Below are 15,623 nucleotides of genomic sequence, written 5' to 3' on the forward strand. Positions count from 1 at the left end.
CACTGGTGGCCTCTGGCCAGCTGCAGGGCCGAGAGCACAGGGCTGGGGCCGGCAGGGCTACTTTCTGCTGAAGGTCATGGCAACCGCAAAGACTGTGCTTAACCTGCTGGAGAAGGACAAAGGACGGAGAGGTGGCAAACAGAGTCGGCGACACACGGAGGGGGCAAAACTCTCAACACGCTCTCACTCCTCAGCAGTTTCCTCTTCTAAAAAGACCGTCCGTGCTGCAGATTTTTCTCGACTCGCGATGGTGTTAAGCTGGAGACGCAGCCGGTCACCCGGCCTCGCTCACACGTGCTCCGAGCGCCCGCGCTCGCCTACAGCTGGGCACTCGTCTTACACAAAGCCGACTTTATAATGGAGCGCAGGGTGTCTTATGTGACGTACTGAAGACTCTGCTGAGAGCACCGCACAGAGCGGCCGTCAGCGTGCAGTGGGGGGGCCGGTGGCCCTCATGAAGGCGGGGCTGACCCAGGGCAGCAGCGTCAGGAGACAGGACCAGAGCTCTCGCTCGTCTCTAGCTTAAGACCCAGACTCAAACTTCGAAGTACTGTTTCTACTGAACGTGTGTTGCTTTCGCACCCTGTAAGGGCGAAAGATCCTAAGTTGAGCCTCTATGAGTCAGGGAGTGGCTGCACTGCATTATTTGGTGGCCCCGGGCCTGTTCTCAGGGGTTCCTGGGCTCCCCAAGGGTGTAGGCATCACCCTGCCTGTGTGCGGCCCTCCAGGCCGGGGTGGAAGGCTCGCAGAGCAGCGAGGCGAGGAGCACAGAGGTGAGGCCGCGCGGGGGGCACCATCCCTCGGCTTCTAAAAGGGAGTCCAGGCTGGGGGCCAGGATGTGTGTGGTTACAAAGCTCCCCAAAGTGACTGTGACGGCAGCACGACTAGGGACCACAACTGAATGCGTCGCTGCGGGCCACTGCCTGCTTCTCTGCCAGCAGGGCGAGGGCTGCGGCCAGTGGCGCTGAGCCGGCTCTGGGCTCTGGCAGTGACACTGCGCTTCCTATTGCGACGGGCCGATGGCACAGAGCCAACTGTTTGCCAGCACACGGCCCATGGGGCCCAAGGCCACCCCCACTAAGCCAGCAATGCTGAGGCTTCTATTAAAAGTGTGTCCCACAAGATGAATAGGGAAAGTTAAGTGCCCAAGTGTTTAGGAGTTGCTTATTTAAAAGAGAAGCCGGTTGAAGTCCAGATTCCGGCTTTCCTCCAGCCAATACCTGCTTCTACTTCCTCAGAAGAAAACATTCTCTGTGGCCTACATTAACATAACCAAAGGCAGCGTGTGCTGGGAAAGGTGATGTGCAGCTGTCAGGAGACGGGGTTCAGTCCTGGATTCATCGCTAATTATCTGGGTGACCTTGGCCGCATCACTCTCCCTCTGGCCCTGGTACAGGAGCAGGAGGCTGGATCACTGGCAGACCCGGGTCTAGGTTTTCAGTGGACGCCGCTGCAGGGCCTGGCTGCACGGCCTGAGGGCACATCCGTGCAGAATTCCACCCTCAGGCCAACCAGCGGGGACATTAAAGCCCTTTGTTCTAAAAAAGGATGAGCCTGTCTGCCCCACTCCAGGAACCCACCCACTGCCTGATGTGTGTGACCTACCACCTCAGCTTCTAGTTACCAAGAGCTCGGAGAACCCAGCTCAGAACCAGGGAGACCGTCGGCGCAGAGCAGCTCTTGGTGCTAGAAGCCTCCCGGATGGGCTTCAAGGAGGCACCAACCAAACATAGTCCACTTGGTTGTACCCACGCCGCAAATCAAAGAATAAAAATGAAACTTTCACTCACTGGATATGCTCGAATGCTCCACAAGGAGATCAGCCCAAGAGCTTCGGGTCTCTACTCAGGGTTCCGCCAAGGACAGACCCCCCCTTAAGGAGAGGGCCACTGGGAACATCATGGAATGAGAACTTTCTGTGTGGGTCCAGTAGTCCAAGATGTGAACCTTGTGTGTTAAACGTTTCAAGAGACCGTGATCCCTGCCAGCAACACGGCTCCAAGGAGGAGCACTGGCTTTATGAAGAATATATAAAACCAGTCCCCGAAGTACCCACTCCGTGAAAAGAGAAGCCATCATGACTTCAAAATGGGAATGCTATGAAGTCAGCCCTGACAGTGCTGGGGGCAGGAGGTTGGGGTGATGGGGAAGGGAGGAGGGACATGCTTCTAGAAGTGAGCTAAAAGTGCAGTAGAGCAGAGGCAGGCAATTTCGTTTTTATCATGCGGCCCTAGTCTCCAATCTGCGCCCTGATTTGCATGCCGCGGGTTCACCAGGCCTGGAGGCCGGAGGAGGAAGCATCGAAGTCCGGAGGGACTAGGGATTACTTAGACAAGATCAATACTTCCCTCTCTGCCCGATGAAGGGGCCATCGGCACGGCCTTTGCAGGGCTTCTAACTGTCCCCCAGAGCCTGGCGGTGCGGCAGGGGTGAGAGCAGAGGCCGGGCCGTCCGGGTGGGAACAGGTGGACACGGGCCCTGCTGCTTCATTTGTTGGAAAAGTGGCCACAGTTTCAAGATCAAGCTCTGTGTGAGAAGGGTGAGACCATGTCTGTAAAGTACCGAACACAGCCTGGGGCACGTGCCAGGGCCTCCGTAAAGGTGTCTTTTGTTTGGCTTGAGGGTTTCACTCTAATCTCTTTAGAGCTGCAGCCAAGGCGCGCGGACACCCTGAAGGAGATCCCCGAGCTGAGGGCAGACCGGTGGCAGACCGGAGGCCGAGCAACAACAGCCCCCGCATCTGCAGGGAACATGGAAACACCATGGAAAGGCGTGTGAGGGCCTGGATGACCGGGTTGCAGCTTTGTCTCCCCCAAGCCCGTGACGCGCTCCCACCCCGCCGGCCGCCCCAAGGACTCCTCTTCCCAAACCTGCTTTCCCTACGGCTCGAGCTCAAGCTCGGGGGTGCTCCTCCCCTGAACTCCTTCTGTCCCTGTGCCTGTGCCCCAGCACCCGTGGGCGGCCCAGCCCTGCGCTGGCCTGACTGGGACCAGGAGCCCCGCCTCACCCGGGCTGTGCTCTCTGTGAGGATGAGCCATGCTGGGCTCGTGCGGCCTCCGTGGGCCTGGCTCAGGGCGTCCACGGGGAGGACAGTGCTCAAAAACGTGGCTCCACGCTGCCACCACGCACCGGGCGGCACGAGCAAGCGAGCGATAAGGCGGGTTCTATGCTTTCATTTTTGGCCAGCGGTGTTGGGGGAGCAGATCGGAAGGGGGTTTGGGAGTGGGAAAAGCTGAGGTCATGGGGTGTGGTGGGGAGGAGGGCCTGGGGTAACAGGAAAGCCCAGGGTGGCCATGAGGGAATTCTCCAGAGTCCCGACCAGCCTCCTTCTGCCGAAGCCCTGTGCGGGGCTGAGAGGAGCTGCACACACAAGGTCCTTGACATTTCCCAGGATTAAGGAATTAAAGCTCTTCATTTAGAGGAATGAAAAAAAGTTCAACGCTTTCCAGATGGTAAAATGCCAGATTCTGTTGCTGGCTGCCAGCAAAGTCCAAGCCCCAAAGATACCTGAACTGTTCTGTACCCACTTGGTGTGATGTTATTTTCTGCAGGAACAGCCTCGCAGTTAGAGAAACTCATCCAGAGACATCTGGGCTCCCAAGAAAATCCAGACAATCCCACCGACTTCCCTACCAAAGCCAAGGCAACCGCGGGGGAAAGAACCCAGTGTGCGGAGCACGGAGGGAGCCCCGCCCGCGGCCTTCTGCCCAGGAGCTCCTGGACGGGGCGAACAGGCTGTCAGGGCTGCTGGGCAGTGGGAACGGGGACTGGGCAAGGTTGAGTGGCCAGGCTTCCCTGAGGCTGTTGCTGGGATTCTGACCTGGGGTATCCGGAGGCTCGTTCGTGCGAGCCCTCAGGAAGACATGAGCTCCAGAGAGACCGACTCCTACGGCAGAGAGCCATGATCCAGCAGGTGGGCCTGGGCTTTCCTGTTCCACCTGAACCGTGGAACTGGGTACGTGTGTGGACCTGAGCAAGGCGGTCTCGGTCATTACCACGATCAGTGGTGGTGGAGGGAGCCTTGCCAAGGAAGGTAGTGGGGTGTTGTCAAGGGGAAAATCAGCGATCCAATCTATTCTGGGCTTGGAAGCGTGTGAATATTCAAATTTGCCCTTGAAGAGAGCCGGTGGTGATAGCAGGCATCCAGCTGTAGGGGGAGTGCGGTGATCCCCGCCAGCGTCCTCGGCACCCACGGCCCCTGGGGCTGACAGCCCCCAGCAAGCGCTCTCCCTCTCCCAACCTGGTCAGTACAGCCCAGCTGCCAGCTTAGGAAAGGCCGCCACTGGGGCTGTCCCTGGGATCGTCTGCCTCCTCTCCCCCCTTGAAATGCGTCAACAGCTCGATGACACTGGGCTCCCACACGCCCCCTCCCGCATCACCCCCGCCTGCTGTCGGCCCACCGACCCTCACGCTGCTGAGGGGTGCCCTCGGTTTCCTCTGTCTGGGAGCACCAAGACACACGAGTGAGGCGGCCATGGGAATCATGGAAACGCGGCACTGACTGCCACCATATCTGGTCTAAAAACATTACATTCTCCTCCTTGAGAAAAGTTCATCAGCATTTAAGAGAAAAGAGCACTTGTCAGAGTGACGGGATCGGGAAGAAGTGGACGCCCCTTCTACAACTTGAAAGAGACCCTTTTTTTGGAGGCTGCAGAATCCTTGGAGGCGTGGGGGCCCTGCCGACGGCCTCCTGGAAGGAGGATGCTGAGCGAGGGCAAGGACAGAGATGCGGCGCCGGGCCCTGGAGCTCTGGTCACAGCCGTCGGCGCTGCCAGGTCTGCCTGGCAATTCACGGCGCTTGTGGAGGGCGCGTACAGGGGCCCGCGGGACGCAGCTCGGATGTCAGAGACGGAGACTGGAAGTCACTGCTGCGTCTGGTCAGCGACATGCAATGCTGTGGCAGGCACGCATGCTCCCGTGACACCCGCCACACGGCCTCCTCCCGGAAAGCGGGTCCCGTCCTCCGGGAGCCACCCTTGGTTGGGACAGCTCCCTTTCCTGCGGCCTGGCACTAGTGACAAGTGGGTCTATCATGTACTACCCGGGCGGGCACTCAACCTGTGGGGAGTAATCGATGGATCCCTGGCTTCAGAGCAATGACTCTCCTGCGGATGACTCCGTCTCTTGCATGGAAAAGGCCCAGGTGGCCCCTCGGTCAGCACCCCCACCCCCGACAAAGTCTGTGCGAGGCCGAGGTCGGTCTTTGTCTCCGAGAATGAACCCGTGAGGGAAGGCACGAGGAAGCAGACGGAGTGCTCTCTGCCACCGGACGACCCACCCGTCCACAGCGAAGTTCTGAGGGCCCAGCCGCGAGAGGGCTGCTCTCCCTGCCCCGAAGCCTCTGGAACGACGACTGTAGGCTCCGAGCCGGACGTGCATGGGTGAGCACGCTTGTGCGGGGGACGGGCTGGTCCCCCCCGTACTGCCTCTCCCGTCTCCGTCGGCCCGTCTGCGACTGCGCACGCAGACCCCCCCTTTCCTCAGCCTCCCCGCCAGACTTAAGGCAGTAAGGAGCTGCAGACTTGCTCTCCCTCTCCCTAAGTTCCTGGATGAAAATGCAGTGTTGGGGGAAGGAAGAGGTTAAAGATCAAAACGGTGACTGCCCCCGCAGAGTTTAAATGTCAGAAAAATATGAGCACGCCTGAAACCCTTCTTGCCTCTTTGTGCTTCTGCCCTTTCAGACAGCCCCTCTTTCTAAGCCCCACTCTCGGAGTCTGCTCTGCTGGACGCGCTGGCTGTAAAAAGCCTCTTCGCCCTAGGACGAAGTGCACAGAGCCTCCGGGGCTCCGCAGTCAATGACGGAGCCTGTCGGCAGCCGCGGCCCCACAGCAAGCTGTCCCCAGCCCTCCGCCGCTCCCCTGCGCCTGGGGAAAGGGGTCTAATGAGGAAGAGGGAGAGGGCTTGCTGACAGTCCCGGCTGCAGACAAAAGGCAGGCCACATTTCGTTTCACGTGGTGGGATCTGCGACAGGACCTCGTGAGCTTGTCTCTGACCCAGGGAGTCCCGCGCGCACGGACGAGGACAATGTGACAGGTGTGCTTTCATTCTCTTAGCTCCCGACACTGTCTTCCAGGGATGAGAAGGCAGTGGAAGCGCAGGTGGGCTCTGTGAGGCAGCGCTCCTCCCACCCCCTTGCTTTGTCACATTGAGGGGAAAGACCTGGGAGGGGTCCCACGTTCCCAGCAGGCATCTCTCTGCGGCGGCCACTGCTGCTGCCCGTGGGCAGGGAAACCCGCAGTCTGTAGAAACTGCGACCACACAATGACCGCCAAAGAAAGGAGGTCCTGGGGTTCTATACCAGAGCCATGCCGGGAGTGCGCTCCTCCAACCCTGCGGGGAGGGCCCGTGCCCGTGGCCCAGCTCCTGACTCTGGCACTGATCGCCACCTCCTCACTCTGGCGAGCACATTCGGGAACTCTGTTCTGCCGGAGAGATCCCTTCTCACCGACGATCAAGGATCCTCCTTGACCGTGTCAGTGTGGTCTGAGTGACCATGTCACTTCCCTATTTCAGACAATGCAGACAACGAGGGCTCCCCTGCCCGGTGTCCGTGCACGGGTGTGAGCAGACCGACGGCGGGCGGGGGAAGCTTACCACAGAGCTCTCCGTGTTTCTGTGGGCAATGCTACCAGTAACACCGACCGGGACACCCGCAGTTTAAGTGGGTGGACAAGAAGCAAATAGGGTCTGAGAAAAAGCTGAGGCTGAAAAGCAGAGTTTGGAAATGCTGCCAACCCATCTTTTTCTTTCGGCATTTTTGGGCCGGCGATGCTAGTCACCGTCCCCTGCATCGCACCAACTTTGTTTTCATGGCTCGGTCTGTCCTCTGTCCACCAACGCGGCCCGAGACGAGAAGAAAAACAAGCACGGACTGCCCTGCCTCTTCGGGAGGCCACCCTAGTGTCCTCCGTCCTCCCCACCAGTGTCTCCTGCACGCGTGTGACTTTTTCTTTAAACAAAATCCCAAACCTCTTCCATGTGATGATGATTAGCTGAAAGCGTTAAGGTTGAAGCTTAACTCTGTACCACGCTATTTCCCGATACGTTCCTGACTTGGACAGCGAAAAGACAATGTTTTAGTAGGGAAGACGGAGGACTCACGAACCCACCGACTCTCACCTGCCCCTGGGACAGGACAAGGACTTCAGTACGGGCAGGCAGTTGTAAACAGAGGACACTGTCTTCCGTCCCCAAATTGTGGTTTGTTGAGTACAGGTCAGTGTCAGGTCAAGCCCATTTAGTTAAAATAGGTCAAGGCAGGGGTGACGAAGGGCTTCCAGAAAGGGCTCTGCCCACACAGACAACACGCCATGCCCCAGGTGAGGTAAAATCCCCACAGACCGATCGTCCGATGCGCCACACAGACTGCAAGGGAGGCACGGCCGGCGCCCACGTCGCTCCGACTAGACTAACGTCAGATTTTAAACGCTGCTTCGGTGTGCGTTTGTAGTTTTCAACAAACACAAAGAGCACTTGGCAGGTTATTTTTAGGGGAGGTAGAATAAAAATACAGCCTGTCTCTCCACATCCACGCCTCACAAATCTGTGTTTCACACATTTTACAAGTTCCTAATAAACTTTCTGCTGGCATTCAAAAATACTTAATACTACAAGGAACATTAAAAAAAATGTATCTATGCAAAGGCGAGCATGTGCAAGCCCCTCGTACGTGAATGGAAATCGGACCACGGTGAAAAGAGCAGTTAGGGTCTGTAATGCTCACGGCTCCCCGAAGCCGTGGCCCGAAGGGGGTAACTCATTGCAAGGCCACAGAGGACACGGAGATAAAGCAGGCAAAAAACCCAAAACTGCTTTAGTGTTCTCTTATTAAAGCAAAACACGATGCAGATAATGACCAGGTTCTTTCTCTTTAGAACGCTTTTCCACCCACTGCTGGGGAAAAACACAACAAAAGCAGCCAGCATGGACAAAGTTGTTAGCATTGAAGGCCGAGGTGTTTGGCATACCGAGCAAGTAAATGCCTCAGGTCTGGTGGCCTCGATAAGAAGGCTAAGATTCAAATGTAGCCGCCGGTCCCAAAAGCCTACCTAGGACCCCACACACCTTCCCTTTAGTTCAGCTGGGTAGAAGAGTGTTAGAAGAGTCAAGATGATGATTTTCTTTTCTTTTTTTTTTTTTTTTTTTAAGATTTTATTCATTTATTTGACACAGAGAGAGAGAAAGAGATCACAAGTAGGCAGAGAGGCAGGCAGAGAGAGAGGAGGAAGCAGGCTCCCTGCTGAGCAGAGAGCCCGATGTGGGGCTTGATCCCAGGACCCTGAGATCATGACCTGACCGAGGGCAGAGGCTTAACCCACTGAGCCACCCAGGAGCCCCGATGATATTCTTTTTAAGGTAAACTTAATCGTGGACTAGAAAAGCTGCAAAGACAGTAAGCACAGTTCTAATGTCCCCCTCGCCCAGGTTCACCCACGGTGACACCCGTCACGGCCCGGTACGTTCAGCCACAGCTAAGAAACCAACACTGGTTCCTTATTAGGGACTAAGCGTATTTTCTCATTAGTCTCGCTTTCTCTGTCAGGATCCAGCCCTGGACAGCATGTTGTATTTAACTGTGACCAGACTGTGAAATTGTACTGCTTAAGCAGGCTCCCTAAAGGTGCGTTGTTGGGCCTCAGACTCTTCTCTGAGCCGCAGGCACCCGCCCAGCCTTTTGTGCAGAAGGTCCGGGAACAATGTGAAGTGATGTAGTAAACACCATTAGAGAGCTGGTCCATTATGCTGCTTTGTTACAAAAGTCCTATGCTCACTGCTCAGTGGGGACCGGGTTTCCTTCTGGGGTGATGAAAAGGTTTAGAACTAGATGAGGTAATGTTCCACAGCACTATGAAAGTCATGGAATTGTGTTAATTTTGTGTTATGTGAATTTCCCCTCAATTAATAAAAAAAAGTTCTACGCTTTCTCTCTAAGTTACCCAGCGTCCCCTGGACATAACTAATACTCGAGTGGAAAGGATTTGGGCTCAGCTTTCAAAATTATGTCCCATCTCCACACCAACCCCTTCAGCGGACTTGAGAATAAAATCTGAATTCTGTCCCCAGACCCGGAGGCTCACCCCTGGCTCTGCCTCTGTCCCCCGCAGCGTTCCCTCCCGGCCCACTGTGTGCTCCCACCGCACGGGCTTCCAACAGCTCTTCGAACGCGCTCCTCCACACGGGCCTGGTAGCTGCGGCCGCCACTGCCTGGGGATCTCCTCTCGCGGCCTTTCAAGTGAGCGGTGCCCTCGCAGGAGCGGCCCATCTCAGTTTAGGTCTTGCCCCGTCGAGGCCTCCCGTGGCTGCCCCAGCGTGAGGGGCCCCTCCTGCCGTTCCTGAACGCCCTGCAGTTACCCTCCTTCCTTCTCCTGCCTCCCCGTCTGGTTTTCCCTCGAATTCTAGCACCCAGCAGAGCGCCTGGCTCATGGCAAAGGGGCCCAGTAAGTCATGACGGGGAGCCGGCTGGGGCCCCGAATGAATCACAAGCACCTCCGCCGCGCGTGCCACTGGACAGAAGCGGAGAAAGGAGGGAGAGCAGCAGACAGAGGCGGCCGGTGCCCTGCAGGGGAGCCGGCCTGGGTGCTACGGGGGGCGGGGCCAGCCCTTGCAAGCCCCGGGTGCCAAGCTGCTCCAGGGAAGGGCCCCGTCCACCATCAGAAGCCGGGAAAGGGTTTTCCCTAGTCCCATTTCTTCTGACATCTCCCGAACAGCATTTCACGGGGAATCCTGACATCAGAAAAAGAGGTGACCAGACTGTCAAGCAGGGGTGGGATGGGGGTGAGGATGGGGCCAGCCCGCCCCCCTCAGCCCATACAAGGCACCCGTGTAGACCACAGGGCTCTGACAAACTATAAAAACCGGCTGAGCTTGGAGCAACTCAAAAGCCTCTGCTTCTTGTTTTTGTTGAAGCTATGGTTTCCATACAGCAGAAGTCACCCTTTGTAGGTGTGAGGTAACAGAAAATACATACATACACTGTTTGATCTCTGCCCCTGGTACCTGGCATAGAGCGCCTGAAATCCTTATAATTTCCTAAGTGATAAGAGCACTGGGGCATATCCTGTTCTAACGAGGTGACTCTGGGTGGGCCCCTGGGTGGGGACTGGTCACCAGAAAGGCCAAGCCATGATTTGGGTCATAAGAGACTTAGAATTTTCTGTCTCGCTCCGCCTCCTCCAGAGAAAGGGAGTGGGGCTGGAAGCCGAGTTCATGATCGATTATGTCTACATGAGGGAGACTCCGTAAAATGCCAGCCGTAGGGGGTTTAGAGCTGCCAGACTAGACAACGCAATGCCCGAAGACTGAGGCACCCCAGCTCCATGGGGACCAAGACTCCTGGGCTCGAGGCCCTCTCAGAGCTTCCTCCGGGTGTCCCTCCACCGGGCTATTCATCTATACCCTTTATCGTGTGCTCTCACAAGCCAGGAGACCTCGGTGAGCATTTCCCGGGTTCTGTGAGCTGCTCTGGCAGACTGACAGAGCCTGAGGAGTGGGCACGGGAACCTCCAATCTATCACCGATCTATCACTGGTGGGGCGGAAGCATAGGTCACCGAACTTGTGACTGGGGTCTGTAGCTCTGGGGCGATCGTGTCAGGCCAAGCTGAACTGGAGGACACCCAGCTGGTGTCCTATTTCCGTGGGGACAAACCCCACATGTTCGGTGACCAGGAGGGGCAGAAGTGAAGTGTTTCATGTGCACAGTAATGGGGATTCACTGGAGACAAACACAAGAGGGAAGACACAATAGGGGGTCTTCCCTATACAGGAAGGAAAGCACAGATTTCTCTCTACAGTCGGTACATTATTAGATCCATGACTTTGGGAACATAATACAATGTGTAATCATCACCACAATTAAGACACAGAATATTCCAGTGACCCCGACACATTTCCTCTTGCCCCTTTGGTGACAATCTCCTGCCCTGACTCCCAGCCCCTGGACACCAGCAATCTGATTTCCGTCCCTACGGTTTTATCCTTCCCAGAATGTTTTATCAGTGGAGTCATACCGTGAGCGGCCTTCTATGTCTGGCTTTTTCCACTTTTGAAAAAGCCTCTAACTTAAGACCAATATTTATACCTTTAAGCATTCATATTTCCCTTCCTGCTCCTGAATAAGAAGGAAAGAGTAGAGCTTACCTTCTGGAATACTTGATAGTTGGATTTGGACCATATATCCAGCTGGGGGGAAAGATATAAGACATCATCAGCATCGATTTTAGAAACGTCAGCTTCGAGAGAGGACACTGTAACCACTCTACACCCATCAGCTTGAACTAATAAACACAATTATGGAATAATAGGATCGTGGCATTGTGTATGCATCTTAAATGTCCTGTTTAAATTTCTTCTCTCTCAACCTCTCAGTGACTTAAGGAAACCCACAGAGGGATATAGGGAAGTGAGCAAGAGGCAGCTGTTGCATCCAAGGCTGCATGAGCAGAGCCCCTGGCTCCCTTCTCTAACCTGGACTCCTACCATACTTTTCTTGCATGGCCATGTCGACCGTGTCTCAGGACCTTTGCACAGATTTCTCCCCCCCCCCCCAACACTCATATGGCTCCTCCTAATTTTCTTTAGTTCAAATGTCAACTTAAACTTGAGAGTCATTTTCCAGTTACCTTGTCTAAAATATTATTTCCGTATGTATTGTCTTCTCATTGTTTCAAAAATTTGAGATTTTCATTGCACTTAGAACCACCTGGAACTTTCTTTCTTTTTAAAATATTTTATTTATTTATTTGATAGAGAGAGAGAGAAAGAGATCACAAGTAGGCAGAGAGGGCAGGCAAAGAAAGAGGGGGAAGCAGGCTCCCTGCTGAGCACAGAGCCCGTTGCGGGGCTCGATACCAGGACCCTGAGATCATGACCTGAGCTGAAGGCAGAGGCTTAACCCACTGAGCAACCCAGGCACCCCTGGAAGTTTATTTCTTTTGCTCATGTTGTCCCGGTGTGAGACCTAGCATGTCGCAGGCATCATTAGGTCTGTGCTGAGTGGAGGAAAACTAGCTCCCAGCTGCCAAGCACCTGCTCCACCCCAGTCACCACACCGGGCCCTTTACCTGCACTTGCTCATTTAATCCCCAGAACAAGCCAGTGGGGCTGGCTGGTCCCACTAGCATTCCTTTCCAGAGGACGAAACAATGGTTTCAGAGCCATTCAATCGTCCATGGCAATCTGGAGGGGCTTCTTACGGATGGTCTCCCCTGAGGGTGCTCAAAGCTGGTTGGCATCAGAAGCTGCCGGGGTAAATTTTTTGTTTTTTGATATACAGATTCCTTGGTTCCTCCCCTGGAGTGTCGGAAGTAGTAGGCTTAGAGTGGGCCTGAGAATCTGTTCATCTGTCTGTCTGCTCCCCAAGCAGTGGTGGAACCTGATGGCTGGTCAGGCCAGGGACTCTTGATTGAGGGCACCCTCCTTCCCAAGTGAGGAAACTGGAGGTCGTGGCTAGGGCTCGAAGTCAACCTGGTTCATCCTCCTCGGGCTACACTGGGTCTTGCACAGAGCATGTCAGCGGCTTACTTTAATCAAAAGGATTTTTGTTTTACAGTTTCATATGATAAATCAAGTCAATACTTGATGTATTACTTATTTATTATTGAGTTTGAAACAAACTCATTGTTTCATGAGTTTATACTAATAAATTAAGTAGAACAAAAACAGAATTGCCCCAATACCGTGCTGGGAGACAGCTCAAGGACAGTGCAGATTAGAAGAGTCAGTATGTCCCCCGGGGGCTAGAAAGTCAACTGTAATATGTGAGTTCCTGAGCTGAACAAAATGGGCGTCTTGGAACCTGCCTTTGGGGCAGGCCAGGGGTCACGGTGGAAACCCAAGACACGGCTGTATGGCCCGTAGGTTGAGTCACTGACTGTGGAGCGCCTGGGAACCCGAGCAGCAATCTCACGGGAAGATTCCTCTAAGACAGGAAGAAAAGTGTTGCACTTGACACGGGAGGGGGGGGGGGGGAAGGGCGGTTCACAGTTCTGTTTTTGTTCTGAGGGAAACACCAAAATCTGGTTTCCTGAAGATGGTCCTTGGAACTGAGAGGTGGTCTGCGCACAGGAGCCCACTCAGTCCTCCCTGGCTTCCTCCTGTTCAGAATGAGTTGCCCGTACGCTGCTTCGTGTCTGAGAACTTTCAGGCCACAGAAGAGGTTGAGAGGATCCTGAGAGGGTTTCCCTGTCAGCTGGTTCGCGCCCGGGAAAAGGATCGGAAGAACTCCGCCCGAACAGTCGCGCGAATGGGTCCGCCTCTCCCGAACCCCTCCGGTGTTACCATCTCCTCCCGGGATTTCCAGAGAAGCCCCCAGCTGACCCCTCTCCTTCAACCCTGGCTCAGCTGCTCTTCAGAAAGGTGGTATCAATTTTCAGTCACTGCACCTCCCCCCACCCCCCGCAAGCCAGCTGATTAAAAAAAAAATCTTTAGGCATTAGAATTTTAATTTGGTAGGCTAGCAATTTGTAGAGGGAAAAGTGACATGTTACTTCAGATAACTTTGAAGGAAACCTCAAAAATAGACAAATGGAATGAACCCCACACTGTCAATTCTGCTGAAGAAAACTGCCGGCCAGCATCCTGGGGAGGAGAAGGCCAGTTCCGACGGGCTCTCCGTGCCGCAGCGGAGCCCAGGGCTTACAAAATGCAGCACTTAAAGATTATTCAGAGAGTGCAGAATGAATAAGAATGATTTTTTGTATCTCTCAGTTCTGCCAAATCCCTGCCAAGACGACTGGGAGATGCCAAAGATTCTAAATTTTAGGGAGAGTATAACATCAGTGTCTCAACTCGGAACCAACACAGCTCCCCTTCATTCGAAGCCGGCAGCTGTTTCGTCGGAGCTTCTCCGCTGTTTATTCTTCCTGCCTGCTCCCACCCCGTGTAGGCAGACCAAGACCTAAACATGGGGCTGTGGAAAACGAGAGAAGAAGCAGCACATCAACCCAAAAGTTATAGCTTTTATTTAAAAGAGGAAATTATTAAAACAAAAAAAAGAAAACCCACCCCCAACTCTTCAGGATCTGCAGAATGTTTTAATAGAGAAATCATCTAGGGAGAAATGCGCCCAAGTTTAATTAAGAGATGCACTCTCCAGCCTAATTGCGGCTTCTCAAACACACCACGCTCATTCAAAGGCAGTGGGCTGCTCTTTCTGAAAGGCGGTTTAAATATATAATTCAGGGCCCTGGGGAAGAGCCGCAGCCGTCTGGGACCGGAGGATGTCAGACAATACGCCCCACGCACCAGGTGCACACGGTAAGAAAGGGAGCCGGGAACAATGGGTCCCCCTATTGCTTCGACGGCACAGCAGGCAGTTTGGACTTCATTTTCTGCTAGATTTATGCCAAAGAAAGCCATCTAAGTGAGCGTTCTGGAGTCAGTGCCCTGCGTCTCCTCAGGGCCAAGAAGATTTCAGAAATTCATTTCAGGGAGCCCGGACTGACCCAAGTGAATATTTATCAGCATTAGCTTATGGACCGCAAAGGCGGGCATGGCTACCAATTTTTTTGCTGGCTGTGATATTCAAAAAGGAGCATTCTGGAAGCTGTAAACTTTCAGCTGGGTGAACGGGAAATTATTCTTAACTGTAATGTCAGGGAAAGAGAGTAAAGCACCTCTCAGTATTCTGGGCAAGAGTTAGAAAGCTCTTAAAATGGAAAAGCCAGCCTTATGGTAATTGGTGGCTGAATCTGCAGTCTCAGGAGTAGCCTCTGGGACCCTGGGGACCGGAATGAGTATTTTAGGGGTAGGAATGTGCTCTATTCTCGGGTAAAATGGAAACAAACCCCACAGATGACCAACCACTCTAGCACAGACACAATCTGCTCTCAGGTTAAACATCAAGACGTCAAAAGCCCTCTCGACTAATAAGAATGGTGACGAGCAAAGTGACTTATCGAAAAGAAAAATCAGAATGGCCTAGTATCAGATGGCACGCCGGCTATGACAATGACCGCTGCCATCGGCGCGGCCGCACACCCCGTGAGGGCAGACACCACTCACTGAGGACCAGCACGCGTCCCGCACGCCCCTGCGCTTCCTTCACCCCCTCCCTCCCTCCCTCTCTTTCCAAGATTTTATTTATGGGGTGGGGCAGAGGGACAGAGACAAGCAGACGCCCCTCTGAGCGCGGAGCCCAAGCACACGGGGCTGCGCTGCTTCCGAAATCCTCCCAGAGATCTGGACGGGGATGATGAAACTATCCCGTCTCCCACAAGAGGACACCGAGGCTCCCAGAAGTTAAAGTAACCCGTCCAACATCACACGAGTAGTGGAAGAAAATTCAAAACCAGCTCTGTCTCCAGAGGCCCCGCTCTCAACCTGGGAGGAAGACCGCCTCGGAGCTAGAATTCAGGATGACTGCGAGCCCCACCCCCAAGCGGGGGCAGCTGTTGCGGGGGGTGGCGCTCTTGCAGAAGTTCCACATGACAAATGTGCTTCGAGGCCCGCTCATGTGACAATCATCGCCACCGAAATTCACTTAGCAGCCAGTGGAAATTCTGGCAGCTTCTCAGAAAGTTACCAATTCTTCATTCCAAAAAATAGTACAAGGTACCATAAATGATCTAAAACTGACAATTCCAAATAAAATCCTTCAGCCTCACAAGGGCCTTCAACTTC

At 54.3% G+C, this 15,623-nt stretch overlaps 1 protein-coding gene across 1 annotated transcript in view; it reads right to left on the bottom strand.

Annotated features, from left to right (window-relative positions):
- MED27 (mediator complex subunit 27) overlaps positions 1-15,623 on the bottom strand; it is a 192,989-nt gene that overhangs the window by 7,751 nt on the left and 169,615 nt on the right. Inside the window, exon 6 of the mRNA XM_082696152.1 lies at positions 11,142-11,183. Within this exon, the coding sequence (XP_082552278.1) occupies positions 11,142-11,183 (42 nt within the window). The remainder of the gene's footprint in view (positions 1-11,141; positions 11,184-15,623) is intronic.

This window comes from Mustela nivalis (genome assembly GCF_964662115.1).
Source record: "Mustela nivalis genome assembly, chromosome: 13".
NCBI classification, from domain to species: Eukaryota; Metazoa; Chordata; class Mammalia; order Carnivora; family Mustelidae; genus Mustela; species Mustela nivalis.